At 43.2% G+C, this 27,169-nt stretch overlaps 1 protein-coding gene across 1 annotated transcript; it reads right to left on the minus strand.

Annotated features, from left to right (window-relative positions):
• Nucleotides 1–962: 962 nt before the first annotated feature.
• LOC123732520 (Fc receptor-like protein 5) lies at nt 963–26,033 on the minus strand. The gene is made up of 11 exons (XM_045711743.1): nt 25,904–26,033; nt 19,171–19,215; nt 15,916–15,978; nt 15,014–15,310; nt 14,318–14,560; nt 12,308–12,508; nt 12,183–12,239; nt 10,240–10,320; nt 10,062–10,123; nt 7,631–7,673; nt 963–1,602 (listed from the first exon to the last, which is right to left on the minus strand). The coding sequence occupies exons 1-9, from the start codon at nt 25,926–25,928 to the stop codon at nt 10,062–10,064; spliced, it is 1,074 nt and encodes a 357-aa protein (XP_045567699.1). The 5' UTR covers nt 25,929–26,033; the 3' UTR covers nt 963–1,602; nt 7,631–7,673.
• Between the last annotated feature and the right edge of the window lie 1,136 nt (nt 26,034–27,169).

Consider the following 27,169-nt stretch of genomic DNA (forward strand, 5'->3'; position numbering starts at 1 on the left):
TCGCCGGAAGTTTGCGGGGGGTAGGCTAATTCTGAACGTCACATGCTAATGTAAAAAGCTGGTTTTTGATATAAATATGAACTTGATTGAACAAAACATGCATGTATTGTATAACATAATGTCCTAGGGTTGTCATCTGATGAAGATCATCAAAGGTTAGTGCTGCATTTAGCTGTCTTCTGGGTTTTTGTGACATTATATGCTAGCTTGAAAAATGGGTGTCTGATTATTTCTGGCTTGGTACTCTGCTGACATAATCTAATGTTTTGCTTTCGTTGTAAAGCCTTTTTGAAATCGGACAGTGTGGTTGGATTAACGAGAGTCTTGTCTTTAAATAGCTGTAAAATAGTCATATGTTTGAGAAATTGAAGTAATAGCATTTCAAAGGTTTTGAAAATTGCGCCACAGGATTCAACTGGCTGTTACGTAGGTGGGACGAATTCGTCCCGCCTGCCCCAGAGAGGTTAACCGCTAAAATCGCCACTGGACAACAAGTAGGCTGTAGTATATGTTTCAATTTACAACAACTTGGGATGTGCCAAGAACATTGATCGTATAAAATAAATGTGACTTTCACTGTCAGTTGCTGGCTAGATAGTTGTGAGCAGTATGGCAGATATGACTAAGGGCTGTAGGTGGAACCTGGAATGGAGCATTTAGAAGATACTCAAGGCCCTGGGGGCTGTAGGGGAAACCTGGAATGGAGCATTTAGAAGATACTCAAGGCCCTGGGAGCTGTAGGAGAAACCTGGAATGGAGTATTTAGAAGATACTCAAGGCCCTGGGGGCTATAGGGGAAACCTGGAATGGATCATTTAGAAGATACTCAAGGCCCTGGGGGCTGTAGGGGGAACCTGGAATGGAGTATTTAGAAGATATTCAAGGCCCTGGGGGCTGTAAGGGGATTAAAAACAGAGTGGTTGTGATGTCATTCAGAACAGATTAAAAAACACACTACATGATTGAGGAAAATCATTTATTTAGTTCTATATGCTACAAAGACAAAAGCAATATCTTACCAGGATGATTAATTGAAAAATAATTGTTTTGCACGAAACAACCACAATAAAACAAAAGGACCACATTAGTTTCATGTTTAAATCAAATAATGATGAACAACTATAGAGACCAAAATGGGAAAATAAAGTAAATAATGATAGTAATTGAATTCTCCTCTCTTGTATGTTTTCTAACTCTGTAACATGTAACGGTATAACATTATACTGAACCTGTAACAGTAATGCCTGAACCACAACACCTATCAGTTTATCTGTATAGACATGAAAAGTTAAGGCATTTACAATGTATCAAACATAATGCTGTACAGTATATGACCAGTATATGACTGATGTTAAAGGACAGCTGCTGAATGAATAATACAACACACATTATATTAAAACACATTCCAATCAGAATAATACATGTATCAGTTAATAGATCACATTTGATCAAATGCCACTATTGTTCCAGCAGGTGGAGCTACAATGTAACAACATACAGCATTGTGACTCACAGTTCTATATTAGAATTCCATGAGTTCCATTCTGATGGTTGTTATGGTGATCAGGTGATCTCAGCCTCACTCTTCTTCAACATGATCACCTGTTCAACACAGAAGTAGTTCATCAGTGTGGCCATGTATTTACTTATCCAATACAGAACCACTTAGAAATGTACATCATATCAGATGATTTACTAGTCAATTCTTTGCTACGAAGAATCCGATCAAATTATTTCGAATGAGGCTCCAGTTCTCCCTTATTAATACCAGAGCTATTTACTAATTATCAATACCAGGGCTATTTACTCATAATGTCCAGCTCTCCCAGGGTAGCCCAGTGGTTAGAGCGTTGGACTAGTAACCGAAAGGTTGCAAGTTCGAATCCCTGAGCTGACAAGGTACATCTGTCGTTCTGCCCCTGAACAAGGCAGTTAACGCACTGTTCCTAGGCCGTCATTGAAAATAAGAATTTGTTCTTAATGGACCCACCCATAACCACAGCCATACTCTGGACCTGGTTATTACCAAGGGGCTTTCTTCTGTGTGCCCTCGTCTCCTGCCTCTCTGGGAATGCCCTGGAGTGGGCCAACGCCGTATGGGGGGGAAGGAGAAGCGCTTCCGGGCAGTTTCCGGGTAGAGCGGCGGGTGAACGTCTTGTCCACATTAGGCAGGGGACGAGGAGTGCACAGGAGTTCCCTTTGGACTTTCGGACCCTGGCCGCCGGTTGGATAACATGCTGGCTACCCGCGGACATCCAGATCGGGCTCTGTCCATCCCCCAGCAAACTCTCCTACGCCCATGGATCTGGGTGGTGCTGTACTTAGGGCGACCGGAGGAGGGGCCGGTCCATGCACCATCTGTGGCTGCACAGGGCACACTGCCGGTCAAAGGTGGGGAGGTTCCTCTGGGAGTCGAGGCAGCAGGCAGGGCACTCTCGTGTCACCCCAGGTGAGTCGGCACCAGGCTCACACAGAGCCCTCTGTTGCAGACATGTTTCTGTATATACATTTTCCTGAGTTTTCCTCGCATTCCCAGCAAAAGACGCTCGTAGATTCAAGCACAGCTGGGAACTTTATTGACAGATCATTTGCCCATAGTTTAGGGACCCCTATTGTTCCAGTGGATATGCCCTTCCCAATTTACGCCCTAGATAGTCGACCATTAGGGTCAGGGCTAATTAGGGAGGCCACCGCTCCACTGGACATGGTGACGCAGGAGGGTCACAAGGAGAGAATCAGTCTCTTCCTTATTGATTCTCCTGCGTTTCCCGTGGTGCTGGGCCTACCCTGGTTGGCCTGTCATGACCCCACTATTTCGTGGCAACGGGGTGGTCACGAAAGTGCTCCAGGAGGTGTTTAGGGGTTTCCGTCGGTGCTACTACGGTGGAAAGTCCAGACCAGGTCTCCACCGTGCGCATCCCCTCTGAATATGCCGATTTGGACCTCGCCTTCTATAAGAAGAAGGCGACTCAATTACCACCCCATCGACGGAGGGATTGTGAGATAAATTTCCTGGTAGACGCAGCACTTCCCAGGAGTCACGTGTATCCCCTGTCACAGGAGGAGACGGTGGCTATGGAAACACATGTCTCCGAATCTCTGGGGCAGGGGTACATTCGGCCCTCCACTTCACCTGCCTCCTCGAGTTTCTTTTTTGTGAAGAAGGATGGAGGTCTGCGCCCGTGTATTGACTATCGAGGTATCAACCAGATCACTGTAAGGTACAGTTACCCGCTATCTCTCATAGCCAGTGCGATTGAGTCAATGCACGGGGCACGCTTCTTCACCAAATTGGATCTCAGGAGCGCTTACAACCTGGTGTGTATCCGGGAGGGAGACGAGTGGAAGATGGCTTTCAGTACCACCTCAGGGCACTATGAGTACCTCGTCATGCCGTATTGGTTGATGAATGCTCCATCAGTCTTCCAGGCCTTTGTAGATTAGATTTTCAAGGACCTGCACAGGCAGGGTGCAGTGGTGTATATTGATGACATCCTGATATACTCCGCTACATGTGCCGAGCATGTGTCCCTGGTGCGCAGGGTGCTTGGTCGACTGCTGGAGCATAACCTGTACGTCAAGGCTGAGAACTGTCTGTTCATCCAGCAGTCCGTCTCCTTCCTAGGGTACCGCATTTCCACTTCAGGGGTGGAGATGGAGAGCGACCGCATTTCAGCCGTGCGTAATTGGCCGACTCCCACCACGGTAAAGGAAGTGCAGCGGTTTCTAGGGTTTTCCAACTACTACCGGAGGTTTATCCGGGGTTTTGGTCAGGTAGCGGCTCCCATTACCTCACTGCTGAAGGGGGGACCGGTGCGATTGCGGTGGTCGGCTGAGGCGGACAGGGCTTTTGGTCACCTGAGGGCTCTGTTTACCTCGGCTCCTGTGCTGGCTCATCCGGATCCCTCTTTAATGTTCATAGTGGAGGTGGAAGCGTCCGAGGCTGGGATAGGAGCCGTGCTCTCTCAGCGCTCAGATACGCCACCAATGCTCCGCCCCTGTGCCTTCTTTTCGAAGAAGCTCAGCCCGGCGGAGCGAAACTATGATGTGGGGGACCGGGAGCTGTTGGCTGTTGTCATGGCCTTGAAGGCATGGAGACATTGGCTTGAGAGGGCTAAACACCCTTTTCTCATCTGGACTGACCACCGCAATCTGGAGTACATCCGGGCAGCAAGGAGACCAAACCCTCGCCAGGCAAGGTGGGCCATATTTTTTTACCCGTTTTGTTTTCACCCTATCCTACAGACCAGGTTCCCAGAACGCGAAGGCAAACGCACTGTCCCGGATGTATGACACAGAGGAGCGGCCCATGGATCACACCCCCATACTCCCGGCCTCTTGCTTGGTAGTGTGGGAGCTGGCCGCGGACATCGAACGGGCGTTATGTACAGAGCCCACTCCCCTCCAATGTCCAGCTGGGCGTCTGTACTGGTTTTATGTCTGCTGTCTGCGACCGTTTGATCTATTGGGCCCACATGTCACCCCCATCTTGTCATCTGGGCATTGGTCGGACAGTGCGCTGTCTTAGTGGGAAGTACTGGTTGTCCACTTTGGCTAAGGACGTGAGGGTTTATGTTTCCTCCTGCTCGGTGTGCGCCCAGTGCAAGGCCCCTAGGCACCTGCCCAGAGGGAAGACACAACCCCTACCCGTTCCACAACGGCCGTGGTCTCACCTGTCGGTGGATTTCCAAACGGATCTTCCTCCCTCACAGGGTAACACCACGATCCTGGTCGTGGTGGGTTGGTTTTCTAAGTCCTGCCGCCTCCTCCCTCTGTCCGGTCTCCCTGCAGCCCTACAGACTGCGGAGGCCCTGTTTACACACGTCTTCCGGCACTAGGACATATTATTTGATCGAGGTCCCCAGTTCACGTCAAGAGTTTGGAGGGCATTCATGGAACGTCTGGGGGTCTCAGTCAGCCTTACCTCGGGTTTTCACCCCGACAGTAACTGGCAGGTGGAGAGAGTGAACCAGGATGTGGGAAGGTTTCTGCGGTCTTATTGCCAGGACTGGCCGGGGGAGTGGGCGGCATTCGTGCCCTGGGCAGAGGCGGCCCAGAACTCGCTCCGCCACTCCTCCACTAACCTCTCCCCCTTCCAGTGCGTACTGGGGTACCAGCCGGTTCTTGCGCCTTGGCATCAGAGCCAGATCGAGGCTCCTGCGGTGGACGACTGGTTTAGGCGCTCTGAGGAGACGTGGGACGAAACTCATGTGCACCTTCAGCGGGCCGTGAGGTGCCATAAAACCAGCACAGACCGCCACCGCAGTGAGGCCCCGGTGTTCGCACCAGGGGACCGGGTCTGGCTCTCGACCCGAAACCTGCCCCTCCGCCTGCCCTGCCGGAAGCTGGGTCCGTGGTTTGTGGGGCCATTCAAAGTCCTGAGGAGAATAAACGAGGTGTGTTACAGTCTACAGCTCCCCCGATTATCATATTAACCCCTCGTTTCATGTGTCTCTCCTCAGGCCGGTGGTGGCTGGTCCGCTCCAGGAATCTGAGGTGCGGGAGGTTCCTTCGCCCCCTCTGGACATCGAGGGGGCTCAGTCGTATGCAGTTCGGTCCATACTGGACTTGAGGCGTTGGGCGATGGGCCTTCAGTACCTCGTGGAGTGGGTGGGGTACGGTCCGGAGGAGAGATACTGGGTGCCGGTGGAGGACGTGTTAGACCCATCAATGCTACGGGAGTTCTACCGTCTCCATCCGGATCGCCCTGCGCCTCGCCCTCCGGGTCGTCCCCGAGGTCGGTGTTGGCACACTGCTGGAGCTGCGCATCAAGGGGGGGGGTACTGTCATGACTTCTGCCGTCGGTCCCTCTCCTTGTTCGGGAGGCGTTCCACGTCACCGGTCTTCTAGCCATCGCCGATCCATCTTTCATTTTCCTTTTGTTTAGTCTTTGTTTTTTACACACCTGGTTTCATTCCCCAATTACATGTTCATGTACTTAAATACTTGGAGGGCTCACAACTTCTTCCAGCTAAATCAAGACAAGACTGAAGTACTTATTGTTGGATCTAGAGAGAGAATCTGGCCGCACATTTTAATTCACAGGCAACAAAGATAAAACACCAGGTAAAAAGCCTAGGTGTTATTTAAGTTTCTGTACTCAATTCCGAATCACACATTATGAAAGTGACCAAAATAGCTTTTTACCACCTGAGGAACATTGCCAAGGTGCGGCAGTTTCTCACTCAGGCTGATACAGAGAGACTCATCCATGCTTTTACTAAAAGCAGGCTTGACTACTGTAATGCTTTCCTGTCTGGTCTACCCAAGAAAGCTTTTGGTAAACTGCAAAACATACAGAATGCTGCAGGGTACTGACCAAGACCAGACAGAACACATTACACCGGTTTTAAGGTCTCTGTACTGTAAAACATACAGAATGCTGCAGGGTACTGACATAGAACAGACAGAGAACACATTACACTGGTTTTAAGGTCTCTGTACTGTAAAACATACAGAATGCTGCAGGGTACTGACCAAGACCAGACAGAGAACACATTACACTGGTTTTAAGGTCTCTGCACTGGCTGCCTGTGAGTTTTAGAATTCATGATAATATTCTTCTATTGGTTTTTAAATCAATCCACGATTGTGCACCCCAATATATGTCAGACATGCTTTTAAGTTATGTACCCAGTAGGTCCCTCAGGTCCTCTGGCCTTTTAACTATCTCAAAGCCCAGGACCAAGAGGCATGGAGAGGCAGCCTTTAGTTACTATGCCCCCCAGACTTTAGTTACTATGGGCCCCCAGCCTTTAGTTACTATGCCCCCAGACTTTAGTTACTATGCCCCCAGACTTTAGTTACTATGCCCCCAGCCTTTAGTTACTATGGCCCCAGCCTTTAGTTATTATGCCCCCAGCCTTTAGTTATTATGCCCCCAGCCTTTAGTTACTATGCCCCCAGCCTTTAGTTACTATGCCCCCAGACTTTAGTTACTATGCCCCCAGCCTTTAGTTACTATGCCCCCAGCCTTTAGTTACTATGCCCCCAGCCTTTAGTTACTATGCCCCCAGCCTTTAGTTACTATGCCCCCAGCCTTTAGTTACTATGCCCCCAGCCTTTAGTTACTATGCCCCCAGCCTATAGTTACTATGCCCCCAGCCTTTAGTTACTATGCCCCCAGCCTTTAGTTACTATGGCCCCAGCCTTTAGTTATTATGCCCCCAGCTATAATAGTGTTATACTGACAGATACAAGACCTCTGGGTGTAGTGGGTTGGGTGTTATACTGACAGATACAAGGCCTCTGGTTGTAAAAAGGAGACAGATCATTTGTACATTAGGGTTAGTGATACAGTGATCTGGACCTACCTCAGTCTGTACATTAGGGTTAGTGATACAGTGATATGGACCTACCTCAGTCTGTACATTAGGGTTAGTGATACAGTGATCTGGACCTACCTCAGTCTGTACATTAGGGTTAGTGATACAGTGATATGGACCTACCTGCAGTCTTGTACATTAGGGTTAGTGATACAGTGATATGGACCTACCTCAGTCTGTACATTAGGGTTAGTGATACAGTGATATGGACCTACCTCAGTCTGTACATTAGGGTTAGTGATACAGTGATCTGGACCTACCTCAGTCTGTACATTAGGGTTAGTGATACAGTGATCTGGACCTACCTCAGTCTGTACATTACGTCCCTGGATCCAGATACAGCTCTACCTAAAGTACACACAGATTACATTTATTAAAATGGCAATATGTAACTTTTTGAGCAACCCAACAAAATCCACATAGAAATGTGTTATAGATCTGTCATACTGCTTTAAAGCCAATCTAAGTAGCGGTAGATATTTTCCACGTGAGCTATTTCTATGCTTCCCATTCTTCAGATTTGTTTTTGCGACTATTACAAAGAGCTGAAACAACAGTATTTTTGGTTATAGAAAACACAGTGGTTTAGATGGTACAATGTTTATCTAAACTATAAACATTGCTTCTTAGGTAAATCTGAACAAAAAGTGAGTTAATTATTTTTCATGCCAGAATGAAACATTCTAAAACAGAGAGGTGCCGGGTCCTGTTTCAGCAGGTATCTGAGTATAGAGAGGTGTCGGGTCCTGTTCCAGCAGGTATCTGAGTATAGAGAGGTGCCGGGTCCTGTTCCAGCAGGTATCTGAGTATAGAGAGGTGCCGGGTCCTGTTCCAGCAGGTATCTGAGTATAGAGAGGTGTCGGATCCTGTTCCAGCAGGTATCTGAGTATAGAGAGGTGTTGGGTCCTGTTTCAGCAGGTATCTGAGTATAGAGAGGTGCCGGGTCCTGTTCCAGCAGGTATCTGAGTATAGAGAGGTGCCGGGTCCTGTTTCAGCAGGTATCTGAGTATAGAGAGGTGTCGGGTCCTGTTCCAGCAGGTATCTGAGTATAGAGAGGTGCCGGGTCCTGTTCCAGCAGGTATCTGAGGATAGAGAGGTGCCGGGTCCTGTTCCAGCAGATATGTGAGTATAGAGAGGTGCCGGGTCCTGTTCCAGCAGGTATCTGAGTATAGAGAGGTGCCGGGTCCTGTTTCAGCAGGTATCTGAGTATAGAGAGGTGTCGGGTCCTGTTCCAGCAGGTATCTGAGTATAGAGAGGTGTCGGGTCCTGTTCCAGCAGGTATCTGAGTATAGAGAGGTGCCGGGTCCTGTTCCAGCAGGTATCTGAGTATAGAGAGGTGTCGGATCCTGTTCCAGCAGGTATCTGAGTATAGAGAGGTGTTGGGTCCTGTTTCAGCAGGTATCTGAGTATAGAGAGGTGCCGGGTCCTGATCCAGCAGGTATCTGAGTATAGAGAGGTGCCGCGTCCTGTTCCAGCAGGTATCTGAGTATAGAGAGGTGCCGGGTCCTGTTCCAGCAGGTATCTGAGTAAAGAGAGGTGTCGGGTCCTGTTCCAGCAGGTATCTGAGTATAGAGAGGTGCCGGGTCCTGTTCCAGCAGGTATCTGAGTATAGAGAGGTGCCGGGTCCTGTTCCAGCAGGTATCTGAGTATAGAGAGGTGCCGGGTCCTGTTCCAGCAGGTATCTGAGTATAGAGAGGTGCCGGGTCCTGTTCCAGCAGGTATCTGAGTATAGAGAGGTGTCGGATCCTGTTCCAGCAGGTATCTGAGTATAGAGAGGTGTTGGGTCCTGTTTCAGCAGGTATCTGAGTATAGAGAGGTGCCGGGTCCTGATCCAGCAGGTATCTGAGTATAGAGAGGTGCCGCGTCCTGTTCCAGCAGGTATCTGAGTATAGAGAGGTGCCGGGTCCTGTTCCAGCAGGTATCTGAGTATAGAGAGGTGTCGGGTCCTGTTCCAGCAGGTATCTGAGTATAGAGAGGTGCCGGGTCCTGTTCCAGCAGGTATCTGAGTATAGAGAGGTGCCGGGTCCTGTTCCAGCAGGTATCTGAGTATAGAGAGGTGTCGGGTCCTGTTCCAGCAGGTATCTGAGTATTGAGAGGTGTTGGGTCCTGTTTCAGCAGGTATCTGAGTATAGAGAGGTGCCGGGTCCTGATCCAGCAGGTATCTGAGTATAGAGAGGTGCCGGGTCCTGTTCCAGCAGGTATCTGAGTATAGAGAGGTGTTGGGTCCTGTTTCAGCAGGTATCTGAGTATAGAGAGGTGCCGGGTCCTGATCCAGCAGGTATCTGAGTATAGAGAGGTGCCGGGTCCTGTTCCAGCAGGTATCTGAGTATAGAGAGGTGCCGGGTCCTGTTCCAGCAGGTATCTGAGTATCTACACTGGACTATCTAACTTTGTCACAGAAACTGAAATTAGGTGAACTACTAGAGTTTTAGCATAGTGCATCTTTAACTCTAAATGACTACCGACACAGTGGCACAGATGTAGGAAGAAATCCTCTTATCACTGCAGAAACTGATGGGTGGTGCTGAGCCCTCTGGCACAAATGGATGCCATGATCTCTACTTTTCATCATCATCATTAAGCTGTCTGTCTGTCTGTCTGTCTGTCTGTCTGTCTGTCTGTCTGTCTGTCTGTCTGTCTGTCTGTCTGTCTGTCTGTCTGTCTGTCTGTCTGTCTGTCTGTCTGTCTGTCTGTCTGTCTGTCTGTCTGTCTGTCTGTCTGGAACGACCTTCTGACCTATATCTCTGTCTGTCTGTCTGTCTTCACTGCTGAGTATCCAGGGTCTGGAACGACGTTCTCTGAAAGAAACACATAAGCAGGTTACAACTAGTGACATGTTAAAAACACGAAAAAAAACATATTATTTTCTTCAGAAAGATGAGGGGAGTGTTGTTGGTCTCTCCCTTCTTCCTACCTCTCCTCCTGTTGTGTTGTCTCTTCTCTGTGTGGTTGATGTCAGCATAGGTCACATCACCTGGACCAGATCCACCTGGAACTAAACACAGGAGAGAGAGAGGATATTAACACAGACTGGACCAGATCCACCTGGAACTAAACACAGGAGTGAGAGAGGATATTAACACAGACTGGACCAGATCCACCTGGAACTAAACACAGGAGAGAGAGAGGATATTAACACAGACTGGACCAGATCCACCTGGAACTAAACACAGGAGTGAGAGAGGATATTAACACAGACTGGACCAGATCCACCTGGAACTAAACACAGGAGAGAGAGAGGATATTAACACAGACTGGACCAGATCCACCTGGAACTAAACACAGGAGAGAGAGAGAGGATATTAACACAGACTGGACCAGCTGAGAGAGGATAGTCTGAGTGTTGTACAGTATTACAGTACCTGTGGTGTTATAGTGTTGTACAGTATTACTGTACCTGTGGTGTTATACAGTATTACAGTACCTGTGGTGTTATAGTGTTATACAGTATTACAGTACCTGTGGTGTTATAGTGTTATACAGTACTACAGTACCTGTGGTGTTATAGTGTTATACAGTACTACAGTACCTGTGGTGTTATAGTGTTGTACAGTATTACTGTACCTGTGGTGTTATACAGTATTACAGTACCTGTGGTGTTATAGTGTTATACAGTATTACAGTACCTGTGGTGTTATAGTGTTATACAGTATTACAGTACCTGTGGTGTTATACAGTATTACAGTACCTGTGGTGTTATAGTGTTATACATTATTACAGTACCTGTGGTGTTATAGTGTTATACAGTACATTTACATTTACATTTACATTTAAGTCATTTAGCAGACGCTCTTATCCAGAGCGACTTACAAAATGGTGCATTCACCTTATGATATCCAGTGGAACAACCACTTTACAATAGTGCATCTAAATCTTTTAAGGGGGGGGGGGGGGTGTTAGAAGGATTACTTTATCCTATCCCAGGTATTCCTTGAAGAGGTGGGGTTTCAGGTGTCTCCGGAAGGTGGTGATTGACTCCGCTGTCCTGGCGTCGTGAGGGAGCTTGTTCCACCATTGGTGTGCCAGAGCAGCGAACAGTTTTGACTGGGCTGAGCGGGAACTGTGCTTCCTCAGAGGTAGGGGGGCCAACAGGCCAGTGGTGAATGAACGCAGTGCCCTTGTTTGGGTGTAGGGCCTGATCAGAGCCTGAAGGTATGGAGGTGCCGTTCCCTTCACAGCTCCGTAGGCAAGCACCATGGTCTTGTAGCGGATGCGAGCTTCAACTGGAAGCCAGTGGAGAGAGCGGAGGAGCGGTACTGCAGTACCTGTGGTGTTATACAGTATTACAGTACCTGTAGTGTTGTACAGTATTACAGTACCTGTGGTGTTATAGTGTTATACAGTACTGCAGTACCTGTGGTGTGTTATACAGTATTACAGTACCTGTGGTGTTATCGTGTTATACAGTACTACAGTACCTGTGGTGTTATAGTGTTATACAGTACTACAGTACCTGTGGTGTTATAGTGTTATACAGTACCTGTGGTGTTATAGTGTTATACAGTATTACAGTACCTGTGGTGTTATAGTGTTATTCAGTATTACAGTACCTGTGGTGTTATAGTGTTATACAGTATTACAGTAGCTGTGGTGTTATAGTGTTATACAGTACTACAGTACCTGTGGTGTTATAGTGTTATACAGTATAACAGTACCTGTGGTCTTATAGTGTTATACAGTACTACAGTACCTGTGGTGTTATAGTGTTATACAGTACCTGTGGTGTTATAGTGTTATTCAGTATTACAGTACCTGTGGTGTTATAGTGTTATTCAGTATTACAGTACCTGTGGTGTTATAGTGTTATACAGTACTACAGTACCTGTGGTGTTATAGTGTTATACAGTACTACAGTACCTGTGGTGTTGGAGGTCTTCACTGCAGAGTAGACTGGATCAGCTCCTGGAGACTTCTCTGGAGGAGATGAGACAATGGGTTAAAGACATAAAGACACTGTACTGTGTGTGTGTGTGTGTGTGTACCTCTCCTTCTCCTGGGTTCTGGGTCCTGTTTGATTCTAACGTCAGGATAGGTAACATCTCTGGGTTCAGCTGCTACATCTTTGATCCTCTTGCAGAACAGGACCAGTAGAATGATCAGAGAGATGGAGAGAACAGCCACCAACCCAGAGACAGACAGAGGGAGGAGGAGAGAGGAGGGGAGGAGAGAGGTAGAGCCCCCATCTTGAAAAACACAAGAGAAAACAACAGTAAAAAGTTATAAACAAACTGATTAATATTATCTTAGACAGTACCAGTCAAAAGTTTGGACACAACTACTCATGCAAGGGTTTTTCTTTTTTTAACTATTTTCTACATCGGCATTCTCTTAACCAGATTCACGAGGTAGTCACCTGGAATGCATTTCAATTAACAGGTGTGCCTTATTAAAAGTTAATTTGTGGAATTTCTCTTCATTGTGCGTTTGAGCCAATCAGTTGTGTTGTGACAAGGTAGAGTTGGTATAGAGAAGATTGCCCTATTTGGTAAAATACCAAGTCCGTATTATTGTCACGACACCGACGGATGGTGGCGCAGAGGTATTTAGGGGCTGCGTCCCTATTTTGGACGTCTAATAAGGGTTTTGGTATCTGTTTGGCGCCCTGCCCTGCCGTGTTTGGACTTTCTTTATTTTTGTGCATACGGATTAAAAGTCTGTTCAAGAATTTACTGTCTCCTGCGCTTGACTCTACCTCTCCTGCTTCCTTGAGCCAGCCCTGACAAATATGGCAAAAAACAGCTCAAATAAGCAACGAGAAACGACAGTCCATCAATACTTTAAGACATGAAGGTCAAATCTGGAATTTTTTCAAGAACTTTGAAAGATTCTTCAAGTGGAGTTGCAAAAACCATCAAGCGCAATGATGAAACTGGCTCTCATGAGGACCGCCACAGGAAAGAAAGACAGAGTTCCCTTTGCTGCAGAGGATGAGTTCATTAGTTACCAGCCTCAGAAATTGACAATTAACTGCACCTCAGATTGCATCCTAAATAAATGCTTCACAGAGGTCAAGTAACAGACACATCTCAACATCAACTGTTCAGAGGAGACTGTGTGAATCAGGCCTTCATGGTCGAATTGCTGCAAAGAAACCACTACTAAAGGACACCAATAATAAGAAGAGACTTGCTTGGACCAAAAAACACGAGCAATGGACATTAGACCGGTGAAAATCTGTCCTTTGGTCTGATGAGTCCAAATTTGACATTTTTGTGAGACGCAAATTAGTTGAACAGATGATCTCCGCATGTGTATTTCCCACCGTGAAGCATGGAGGAGGAGGTGTGATGGTGTGGGGGTGCTTTGCTGGTGACATTGTCTGTGATTTATCTAGAATTCAAGGCACACTTAACCAGCATGGCTACCACAGCATTCTGCAGCGATACGCTTAGTGGGACTATCATTTGTTTTTCAACAGGACAATGACATAAAGCACACCTCCAGGCTGTGTAAGAAGGAGAGTGATGGAGTGCTGCATCAGATGACCTGGCCTCCACAATCACCCAACCTCAACCCAACTGAGATGGTTTGGGATGAGTTGGACCGCAGAGTGAAGAAAAAGCTGCCAACAAGTGCCCAGCATATGTGGGAACTCCTTCAAGACTGTTGGAAAAGCATTCCTCAAGAAACTGGTTGAGAGAATGCCGAGAGTGTGCAAAGCTGTCATAAAGGCAAAGAGTGGCTACTTTGAAGAATCTCAAATATAAATATATTTTGATTTGTTTAACACTTTTTTGGTTACTACATGATTCCATGTGTTATTTCATAATTGTGATGTCTTCACTATATCTCCAATGTAGAAAATAGTAAAAAATAAAGAAAAACCCTTGAATGAGTGGGTGTGTCCAAACTTTTGACTGGTACTGTATGTACTGCGTCTAATGACCAAGCGAGATTACAAGAACACAAATTATTATGAATGTAACGTCTCAAACTTAACAGTGTAAAGAAGAACCAAATAATCTGAATGTCAAAGTTTCTCATATTCTCACCTGTCACAGTCATCCAGCTCTCTGGTGAATCTCCTTTCGAGTTGTAACACTTGTAGAGTCCTTCATCTGACTTGGATACTGCAGGGATGGTCATCTCTCCTGTAGTCTCAGCCCTGATGAGGGATCCATCTTTGTAGAAAACAGCTGTGAGGTCAGAGGGAGTTTCCTGATATCTGCAGCGCAGAGTCACAGAATCTCCCTCAGTCACAGGAAGGGCAGGGCTCTCCAGGATCATAGCACCAGCTGTATATAATATATAAACATCATATATAAACAGGTCTCTCCAGGATCACAGCTCCAGCTGTATATAATATATAAACATCATATATAAACAGGTCTCTCCAGGATCACAGCTCCAGCTGTATATAATATATAAACATCATATATAAACAGGTCTCTCCAGGATCACAGCTCCAGCTGTATATAATATATAAACATCATATATAAACAGGTCTCTCCAGGATCACAGCTCCAGCTGTATATAATATATAAACATCATATATAAACAGGTCTCTCCAGGATCACAGCTCCAGCTGTATATAATATATAAACATCATATATAAACAGGTCTCTCCAGGATCACAGCTCCAGCTGTATATAATATATAAACATCATATATTAACATAACATCAGCTATCTGAAACCAGATGAACCACTAAACACTATAATGTTAGTAGATGGTGTTTGTGGACATACCATGTACTGTGATGTTGACAGCATTGCTGTGTTCTCCAGAACCAGACTCACACCAGTACACTCCACTGTCTGATGGTGTTAGTGACACATTGCATGAAGACCCTTGTTGTTTTCCCCAGTCAGTATGACACTCTGAAAGGATTCCTCTCATTGTGTTCCTCACCACTCTCCATCTAGCAGAGTTCCCCTGAACCTCACAGCTCAGAGAGACAGACTCATATTCAAAGAACTGAGATCTGTCAGGACTGAGACTCAGAGATGCTTGGTTAGAGAGAACTGAGAGAGAGAAAGTCTGATCTGAGAGACACACAGAGAGAGAAAAAAGAGAGGGATGTAGAGAGAGAGATACATAGAGAGGGTCAGTCTGATATCTGTACTATTGTAATATATTCCAGAGCTGGGTCTGTATCACATCTGAGTTAAACATTTTTTGTTCTACCAGTCTACACCAGATTCAATGAGACCCTTTCTGCCCTTTGTCAGGTCTCTCCAGGATCACAGCTCCAGCTGTATACAATATATAAACATCATATATAAACAGGTCTCTCCAGGATCACAGCTCCAGCTGTATATAATATATAAACATCATATATAAACAGGTCTCTCCAGGATCACAGCTCCAGCTGTATATAATATATAAACATCATATATAAACAGGTCTCTCCAGGATCACAGCACCAGCTGTATATAATATATAAACATCATATATAAACAGGTCTCTCCAGGATCACAGCTCCAGCTGTATATAATATATAAACATCATATATAAACAGGTCTCTCCAGGATCACAGCTCCAGCTGTATATAATATATAAACATCATATATAAACATAACATCAGCTATCTGAAACCAGATGAACCACTAAACACTATAATGTTAGTAGATGGTGTTTGTGGACATACCATCATATTCAAAGAACTGAGATCTGTCAGGACTGACGCTCAGAGAGGCTGGAGGAGAGAGATCTAAGAGAGAGAGAGAAAGGGAGAGAGAGAGAAGAGAGCGATGAAGCCTGTGAGCTGCATTGGAACAGAGATGCTGAAACACAGCAGAGAGAGGCTATTCTCTAGCTGTTTAACCTGGTGATGAGGGTAGGCTACTATCCTGAGATCTGGAGACAAGGCTTTATATTCTAACAGAGATGCTGAAACAGAGACAGTAGATCTAGCTGGTCTGTCATAATATAATAGAGACAGTAGATCTAGCTGGTCTGTCATAATATAATAGAGACAGTAGATCTAGCTGGTCTGCCATAATATAATAGAGACAGTAGATCTAGCTGGTCTGTCATAATATAATAGAGACAGTAGATCTAGCTGGTCTGTCATAATATAATAGAGACAGTAGATCTAGCTGGTCTGCCATAATATAATAGAGACAGTAGATCTAGCTGGTCTGTCATAATATAATAGAGACAGTAGATCTAGCTGGTCTGTCATAATATAATAGAGACAGTAGATCTAGCTGGTCTGCCATAATATAATAGAGACAGTAGATCTAGCTGGTCTGTCATAATATAATAGAGACAGTAGATCTAGCTGGTCTGTCATAATATAATAGAGACAGTAGATCTAGCTGGTCTGTCATAATATAATAGAGACAGTAGATCTAGCTGGTCTGTCATAATATAATAGAGACAGTAGATCTAGCTGGTCTGTCATAATATAATAGAGACAGTAGATCTAGCTGGTCTGTCATAATATAATAGAGACAGTAGATCTAGCTGGTCTGTCATAATATAATAGAGACAGTAGATCTAGCAGGTCTGTCGTAATATAATAGAGACAGTAGACCTAGCTGGTCTGTCATAATATAATAGAGACAGTAGATCTAGCAGGTCTGTCATAATATAATAGAGACAGTAGATCTAGCTGGTCTGTCATAATATAATAGAGACAGTAGATCTAGCTGGTCTGTCATAATATAATAGAGACAGTAGATCTAGCTGGTCTGTCATAATATAATAGAGACAGTAGATCTAGCTGGTCTGTCATAATATAATAGAGACAGTAGATCTAGCTGGTCTGTCATAATATAATAGAGACAGTAGATCTAGCTGGTCTGTCATAATATAATAGAGACAGTAGATCTAGCTGGTCTGCCATAATATAATAGAGACAGTAGATCTAGCTGGTCTGTCATAATATAATAGAGACAGTAGATCTAGCTGGTCTGTCATAATATAATAGAGACAGTAGATCTAGCTGGTCTGTCATAATATAATAGAGACAGTAGATCTAGCTGGTCTGTCATAATATAATAGAGACAGTAGATCTAGCTGGTCTGTCATAATATAATAGAGACAGTAGCTCTAGCTGGTCTGTCATAATATAATAGAGACAGTAGATCTAGCTGGTCTGTCATAATATAATAGAGACAGTAGATCTAGCTGGTCTGTCATAATATAATAGAGACAGTAGATCTAGCTGGTCTGTCATAATATAATAGAGACAGTAGATCTAGCTGGTCTGTCATAATATAATAGAGACAGTAGATCTATCTGGTCAGACCATAATATAATAGAGACAGTAGATCTAGCTGGTCTGTCATAATATAATAGAGACAGTAGATCTAGCTGGTCTGTCATAATATAATAGAGACAGTAGACCTAGCTGGTCTGTCATAATATAATAGAGACAGTAGATCTAGCTGGTCTGTCATAATATAATAGAGACAGTAGATCTAGCTGGTCTGTCATAATATAATAGAGACAGTAGATCTAGCTGGTCTGTCATAATATAATAGAGACAGTAGATCTAGCTGGTCTGTCATAATATAATAGAGACAGTAGATCTAGCTGGTCTGTCATAATATAATAGAGACAGTAGATCTAGCTGGTCTGTCATAATATAATAGAGACAGTAGATCTTTCTCCAGATTATGTCCTGGTCTCCAGACAGAAGGGAGGGAGAGAGCCAGTTGGTGTCTGAATTTTTTAAATATTTACCCTCTATTTAATTAGGCAAGTCAGATTAGAACAACATGTAATTTACAATGACATCCTAGGAATATTTGTTCAGTAGCAGAACGACAGACTTTTACCTTGTCAGCTCGGTGATTCAATCCACCAACCTTTCGGTAACTAGTCCAATGCTCTAACCGCTAGGCTACCTGCCGCCCCAGACTATCACTGCCCCTTTTGTTGTATTGTAGTCCTGATCACTTCCCTATTGTTGTACTGTAGACCTGATCACTGCCCTATTGTTGTACTGTAGACCTGATCACTGCCCTATTGTTATACTGTAGACTTGATCACTGCCCTATTGTTGTACTGTAGACCTGATCACTGCCCTATTGTTGTACTGTAGACCTGATCACTGCCCTATTGTTGTACTGTAGACCTTATCACTGCCTTATTGTTGTACTGTAGACCTGATCACTGCCCTATTGTTGTACTGCAGACCTGATCACTGCCCTATTGTTGTACTGTAGACCTGATCACTGCCCTATTGTTGTACTGCAGACCTGATCACTGCCCTATTGTTGTACTGTAGACCTGATTAGTGACACCCCCACAGGGTTGGAGTTATAGTCATTATGTAGCTATATGAGTCTGTATGGAGTTATAATCATTATGTAGCTATATGAGTCTGTATGGAGTTATAGTCATTATGTAGCTATATGAGTCTGTATGGAGTTATAGTCATTATGTAGCTATATGAGTCTGTATGGAGTTATAGTCATTATGTAGCTATATGAGTCTGTATCTTCCATCACAGAGTAACACTTTCTACCCTGTGATGTGTTGCAGGTGAGAGCAGCTAGAACAAGTGGAGATCCATTATGGAACATTATTTACTAAGAGAATAAGGACTGGAGACATGAAGAACCAATGAAGAGACCAGGAAGAAATGATACTATTATAGAACAGGTGATGAATATAGAGAGATGTTACTATTATAGAACAGGTGATGAATATAGATAAATGTTACTATTATAGAACAGGTGATGAATATAGAGAAATGTTACTATTATAGAACAGGTGATGAATATAGATAAATGTTACTATTATAGAACAGGTGATGAATATAGATAAATGTTACTATTATAGAACAGGTGATGAATATAGATAAATGTTACTATTATAGAACAGGTGATGAATATAGAGAAATGTTACTATTATAGAACAGGTGATGAATACAGATAAATGTACTCACCTCCACCTTGTCCGAGGCTACAGTATACCAGTGTACTCAACAGCACTGAAACACACAGAGAGAACTATCACTATGGTACATGATGTAAACACTGAAACACACAGAGAGAACTATCACTATGGTACATGATGTAAACACTGAAACACACAGAGAGAACTATCACTATGGTACATGATGTAAACACTGAAACACACAGAGAGAACTATCACTATGGTACATGATGTAAACACTGAAACACACAGAGAGAACTATCACTATGGTACGTGATCTAAACACTGAAACACACAGAGAGAACTATCACTATGGTACATGATGTAAACACTGAAACACACAGAGAGAACTATCACTATGGTACATGATGTAAACACTGAAACACACAGAGAGAACTGTCACTATGGTACATGATGTAAACACTGTAACACACAGAGAGAACTATCACTATGGTACATGATGTAAACACTGAAACACACAGAGAGAACTATCACTATGGTACATGATGTAAACACTGAAACACACAGAGAGAACTATCACTATGGTACATGATGTAAACACTGAAACACACAGAGAGAACTATCACTATGGTACATGATGTAAACACTGAAATACACAGAGAGAACTATCACTATGGTACATGATGTAAACACTGAAACACACAGAGAGAACTATCACTATGGTACATGATGTAAACACTGTAACACACAGAGAGAACTATCACTATGGTACATGATGTAAACACTGAAACACACAGAGAGAACTATCACTATGGTACATGATGTAAACACTGAAACACACAGAGAGAACTATCACTATGGTACATGATGTAAACACTGAAACACACAGAGAGAACTATCACTATGGTACATGATGTAAACACTGAAACACACAGAGAGAACTATCACTATGGTACATGATGTAAACACTGAAACACACAGAGAGAAATATCACTATGGTACATGATAGTGATAGTTATAGATATATAGATATATATTAAACCTTAATCTGAAGGTAACCCATGGTAACCCATACAAATGAATCGAAGTATGGAGGTATATATAGATATTAACCTTCATCTGAAGCTAACCCATACAAATGAATGGAAGTATGGATATATATATATATATATATATATATATATAGATATTAAACCTTCATTTTATTTTTTATTTTCTTATTTCACCTTTATTTAACCAGGTAAGCTAGTTGAGAACAAGTTCTCATTTACAAGTGTGACCTGGCCAAGATAAAGCAAAGCAGTGCGACACAAACAACAACACAGAGTTACACATGGAATAAACAAACGTACAGTCAACGTACAGTCAATAACACAAAATAAAAAAGTGTATATATACAGTGTGTGCAAATTAGGTAAGATAACCTCTTACATCTAGACGTTCCGCTAGCGGAACACCTGCTCCAATATCTAATGATAGGCGTGGCGCGAATTACAAATTCCTCAAAAATCCAAAAACTTCCATTTTTCAAACATATGACTATTTCACACCATTTTAAAGACAAGACTCTCCTTTATCTAACCACACTGTCCGATTTCAAAAAGGCTTTACAGCGAAAGCAAAACATTAGATTATGTCAGCAGAGTACCCAGCCAGAAATAATCAGACACCCATTTTTCAAGCTAGCATATAATGTCACAAAAAACAAAACCACAGCTAAATGCAGCACTAACCTTTGATGATCTTCATCAGATGACACGCCTAGGACATTATGTTATACAATACATGCATGTTTTGTTCAATCAAGTTCATATTTATATCAAAAAACAGCTTTTTACATTAGCATGTGACGTTCAGAACTAGCATTCCCACCGAACACTTCCGGTGAATTTACTAAATTACTCACGATAAATGTTCACAAAAACATAACAATTATTTTAAGAATTATAGATACAGACCTCCTTTATGCAATCGAGGTGTCCAATTTTAAAATAGCTTTTTGGTGAAAGCACATTTTGCAATATTCTGAGTAGATAGCTCGCCATCACAGGCTAGCTATTTTGACACCCACCAAGTTTGACCCTCACCAAACTCAGATTTACTATAAGAAAAATTGGATTACCTTTGCTGTTCTTCGTCAGAAGGCACTCCCAGGTCTCCTACTTCAATAACAAATGTTGGTTTGGTTCAAAATAATCCGTAGTTATATCCAAATAGCGGCGTTTTGTTCGTGCGTTCAAGACACTATCCAAAGGGTGACGAAGGGTTACGCGCCCGACGCGTTTTGTGACAAAAAAATTCTAAATATTCCATTAAAGTACTTCAAAGCATGTCAACCGCTGTTTAAAATCAATTTTTATGCTATTTTTCTCGTAAAAAAGCGATAATATTCCGACCGGGAGTCGTTGTTTTCATTCAAAGACGATAGAATAAAAACATGGTGTCGCCTCGTGCACGCGCCTCCAGTCTCTGTTCTCTGATCGACCACTATCTAAATGCTCTACTGTTTGTGTTTTTCAGCCAAGGCCTGCAAAGACATCATTCAGCTTTTTGCCGCCTTCTGAGAGCCTATGGGAGCCGTAGGACGTGTCACGTTACAGCAAAGAGCCTCAGTTTTAAATAAAGAGAGTGTAGAAGCCCAAGAAATGGTCAGAGACGGCACTTCCTGTAAGGAATCTACTCAGCTTTTGGCCTGCCAAATGAGTTCTGTTATACTCACAGACACCATTCAAACAGTTTTAGAAACTTTGGAGTGTTTTCTATCCAAAGCTAATAATTATATGCATATTCTAGTTTCTGGGCAGGAGTAATAATCAGATTAAATCAGGTAAGTTTTTTTATCCGGCCGTGAAAATACTGCCCCCTATCCATAACAGGATAAGGTAGGTTAGGCAATAAATAGGCCATAGTGGTGAGATAATTACAATTTAGCAATTAAACACTGGAGTGATAGAGACTGGAGTGATAGATGTGCAGAAGATGAATGTGCAAGTAGAGATACTGGGGTGCAAAAATTAAAAATAACAGTATGGGGTGCAGTCATCTGTGAGCTGCTCTGACAGCTGGTGCTTAAAGCTAGTGAGGGAGATATGAGTCTCCAGCTTCAGTGATTTTTGCAATTCGTTCCAGTCATTGGCAGCAGAGAACTGGAAGGAAAGGCGCCCAAAGGAGGAATTGGTTTTGGGGGTGACCAGTGAAATATACCTGATGGAGCATGTGCTACGGGTGGGTGCTGCTCTGGTGACCAGTGAGCTGAGATAAGGCAGGGCTTTACCTAGCAAAGACTTATAGATGGAGTCAGTGGGTTTGGCGACGAATATGAAGCGAGGGCCAGCCAATGAGAGCATATAGGTCACAGTGGTGGGTAGTATATGCGGCTTTGGTGACAAAACAGATGGCACTGTGATAGACTACATCCAATTTGTTGAGTAGAGTGTTGGAGGCTATTTTGTAAATGACATCGCTGAAGTCAAGGATCGGTAGGATAGTCAGTTTTACGAGGGTATGTTTGGCAGCATGAGTGAAGAATGCTTTGTTGCGAAATAGGAAGCCGATTCTAGATTTAATTTTGCATTGGAGATGCTTAATGTGAGTTTGGAAGGAGAGTTTACAGTCTAACCTGACACCTAGGTATTTGTAGATGTCCACATATTCTAAGTCAGAACCGTCCAGAGTAGTGATGCTGGGCGGGCGGGCAGGTGCTGGTAGCGATTTGTTGAAGAGCATGCATTTAGTTTTACTTGCATTATGAGCAGTTGGAGGCCACGGAAGGAGAGTTGTATGGCATTGAAGCTCATCTGGAGGTTAGTTAACACAGTGTCCAAAGAAGGGCCAGAAGTATACAGAATGGTATCGTCTCCGTAGAGGTGGATCAGAGAATCACCAGCAGCAAGAGCAACATCATTGATGTACACAGAGAAAAGAGTCAGCCCGAGAATTTGACCCTGTGGCACCCCATAGAGACTGCCAGAGGTTCGGACAACAGGCCCTCCGATTTGACACACTGAACTCTGTCTGAGAAGTAGTTGGTGAACCAGGCGAGGCAGTCATTTGAGAAACCAAGGCTGTTGAGTCTGCTGATAAGAATGTGGTAATTGACAGAGTCGAAAGTCTTGGCCATGTCGATGAGTACAGCTGCACAGTATTGTCTCTTATCGATGGAGGTTATGATATCGTTTAGGACCTTGAGCGTGGCTGAGGTGCGCCCATGACCAGCTCGGAAACCAGATTACATAGCAGAGAAGGTACGGTGGGATTTGAAATGGTCGGTGATCTGTTTGTTAACTTAGCTTTCGAATACCTTAGAAAGGCAGGGTAGGATAGATATAGGTCTGTAGCAGTTTGTGTTTAGAGTGTCTCCCCCTTTGAAGAGGGGGATGACCGCGGCAGCTTTCCAATCTTTGGGAATCTCAGACGTTACGAAAGAGAGGTTGAACAGGCTAGTAATAGGGGTTGCAACAATTTCGGCTGATAATTTTAGAAAGAGAGGGTCCAGATTGTCTAGTCCTGCTGATTTGTAGGGGTCCAGATTTTGCAGCTCTTTCAGAACATCAGCTATCTGGATCTGGGTAAAGGAGAATAGGGAGGAGGCTTGGGCAAGTTGCTGTGGGGGGTGTACGGCTGTTGACCAGGGTAGGGGTGGCCAGGTGGAAAATATGGCAAGCCGTAGAAAAATGCTTATTGAAGTTCTCAATTATCATGGATTTATCAGTGGTGACAGTGTTTCCTAGCCTCAGTGCAGTGGACAGCTGGGAAGAGGTGCTCTTATTCTCCATGGACTTTACAGTGTCCCAGAACTTTTTGGACTTTGTGCTGCAGGATGCACATTTCTGTTTGAAAAAGATAGCCTTTGCTTTCCTATCTGCCTGTGTAAATTGGTTCCTAACTTCCCTGAAAAGGAATATCACATATCACAGGGCCTATTCGATTCTAATGCAGTATGCCACAGGATGTTTTTGTGCTGTTCAAGTGCAGTCAAGTCTGGATTGAACCACGGGCTATATCTGTTCCTGGTTCTACACTTTTTCAGTGGGGCATGCTTATTTACGATTGTGAGGAAAGCACTTTTAAAGAATAACCAGGCATCTTCTACTGACGGAATGACGTCTGAAGGTAACCCATGGTAACCCATACAAATGAATGGAAGTATGGAGATATATATAGATATTAAACCTTCATCTGAAGGTAACCCATACAAATGAAGTGAATATACAAATATATTTCCTTATCTTTCTTATATCTCGTAGATACGAGACACTATCCTAAACCTTATTCCTTAAACCTTAAATGAAAAAAAAATTTACTGTATTTTTTGCCATTTCTGAATGTGTTATTAAATGCACAGGTGTAGTAGTAGTAGTACAGGCCAAATTAAATATTTCATCAAATCATATTTATTTAAAAAAATATACAGACTGTTTGGCCATAATGACCATCGTTATGTTTGGAGGAAAAAGGGGGAGGCTTGCAAGCCGAATAACACCATCCCAACCGTGAAGCACGGGGTTGGCAGCATCATGTTGTGGGGGTGCTTTGCTGCACCAGTGTGCACTTCACAAAATAGATGGCATCATGAGGAATGAAAAATGATGTGGATATATTGAAGCAACATCTCAAGACACCAGTAAGGAAGTTAAAGCTTGGTAGCAAATGGGTCTTCCAAATGGACAATGACCCCAAGCATTCTTCCAAAGTTGTGGCAAAATGGCTTAAGGACAACAAAGTTAAGGTATTGGGGTGGCCATCACAAAGCCCTGACCTCAATCCTATAGAAAATGTCTGGGTAGAATTAAAAAATGTGTGCGAGCAAGAAGGCCTACAAACCTGACTCAGTTACACCAGCTCTGTCAGGAGGAATGGGCCAAAGTTCACCCAACTTATTGTGGGAAGCTTGTGGAAGGCTACCCGAAACATTTGACCCAAGTTAAACAAATTAAAGGCAACGCTACCAAATACTAATTGAGTGTATGTAAACTTCTAACCCACTGGAAATGTGATGAAAGAAATAAAACCTGAAAAAATCATTCTCTCTACGATTATTCTGACATTTCACATTCCTAAAATGAAGTTGTGATCCTAACTGACCTAAGACAGGGAATTTTTACTAGGATTGAATGTCAGGAGTAGTGAAAAACTGAGTTTATATGTACTTGGCTAAAGTGTATGTAAACTTCTGACTTATTGATAATAGACAAAATAGATATTCAACTATACATATGATAAACTATTTAGATATTAAACTATTTAGATATTAAACCATATTGATATTAATCCATATAGATATTAAACCATATAGATATTAATCTATATAGATATTAATCTATATATATATTAACATATACAGATATTAAACTATACATATATTAAACTACATAGATATTAAACTATACAGATATTAGACTATATATATATATATATATATATATTAAATTATGTTGATATTAAACCATACAGATATTAAACTATACAGATATTAAACTATTTAGAAATTAAACTATATAGATATTAAACTATATAGATATTAAACTATATATATTAAATATTATAGATATTAAACCATACACATTTTAAAATATATAGATATTAAACTATATAGATATTAAACCATATATATATTAAATATTATAGATTTTAAACCATACACATTTTAAACTATATAGATATTAAACCATACAGATATTAAAGTTTACAGATATTAAACCATATAGATTTACAGATATTAAACCATACAGATATTACAATTATATCTAGACATTAAACCATTTAGATAATATTCAACTCACAGAGTAGAAGACAGGTGCGTTCCATCTCAACGTGTCGATCACTAACTGTATCTAAACTCTAGTGACTTGTAGCCTGTCCATCCCCCCACCCACCCACCTCTCCTCTCTAACCATCTATACTTCCTCTTGAGAAGGACTGAGAGGTATGAAAGATGTGTGTGACAGAATGAGGGGCCCTAGAGAGGAGAGATACACAGAAAGAGAGAGAGATAGAGAGGGAGAGAAAGAGAGAGAAAGAGAGAGAGAAACACAGAGAGAGAGGTAGAGAGAGATAAATAGATATATATAGAAGAGAGGGACAAGAGAGAGAGAGAGAGAGAGAGAGAGAGAGATGGAGAGAGGGAGAGAGAGAGACAGACAGACTCTCTCTCTCTCTCTCTCTCTCTCTCTCTCTCTCTCTGTCTCCCTCTCGCACACACACTTGCTGTCTTGATCTCTGATTGCTCGGCTATGAAAAGCCAACTGACATTTACTCCTAAGTTGCTGACCGGTTGCTCCCTCTACAACCACTGTTTATATTATTTGAATGTCTATGAATGTTTGAACAGCTTGAAAAATGACCTAGCCTTTATGGCCATGTACTCTTATAATCTCCAACCAGTTCGGATTTAAGTATAACTTTTGTATGACTGAAGCCTTTAATGAGAGGTCTTGGTAATAACCAGGTCCAGAGCATGGCTGTGGTTATGGGTGGGCCCAGTAGAAAGCCCCTTGGTAATAACCAGGTCCAGAGTATGGCTGTGGTTATGGGTGGGCCCAGTAGAAAGCCCCTTGGTAATAACCAGGTCCAGAGTATGGCTGTGGTTATGGGTGGGCCCAGTAGAAAGCCCCTTGGTAATAACCAGGTCCAGAGCATGGCTGTGGTTATGGGTGGGCCCAGTAGAAAACCCCTTGGTAATAACCAGGTCCAGAGTATGGCTGTGGTTATGGGTGGGCCCAGCAGAAAGCCCCTTGGTAATAACCAGGTCCAGAGTATGGCTGTGGTTATGGGTGGGCCCAGTAGAAAGCCCCTTGGTAATAACCAGGTCCAGAGTATGGCTGTGGTTATGGGTGGGCCCAGTAGAAAGCCCCTTGGTAATAACCAGGTCCAGAGTATGGCTGTGGTTATGGGTGGTCCATTAATTAACATGTTGGATAAAGTCCATAGAGCTCAAAAGATTCATCAATTCAATGGCCTTTGGAGTCAGTCTCTTTGTCAACATGAATATTAGAGAAATAAGTAAGGAAAGTGGGGCAGTGGTTTGGTGGTCTATACAGGGTTATGGA

This window comes from Salmo salar, unplaced genomic scaffold (genome assembly GCF_905237065.1).
Source record: "Salmo salar unplaced genomic scaffold, Ssal_v3.1, whole genome shotgun sequence".
In the NCBI taxonomy this organism is placed as follows: Eukaryota; Metazoa; Chordata; class Actinopteri; order Salmoniformes; family Salmonidae; genus Salmo; species Salmo salar.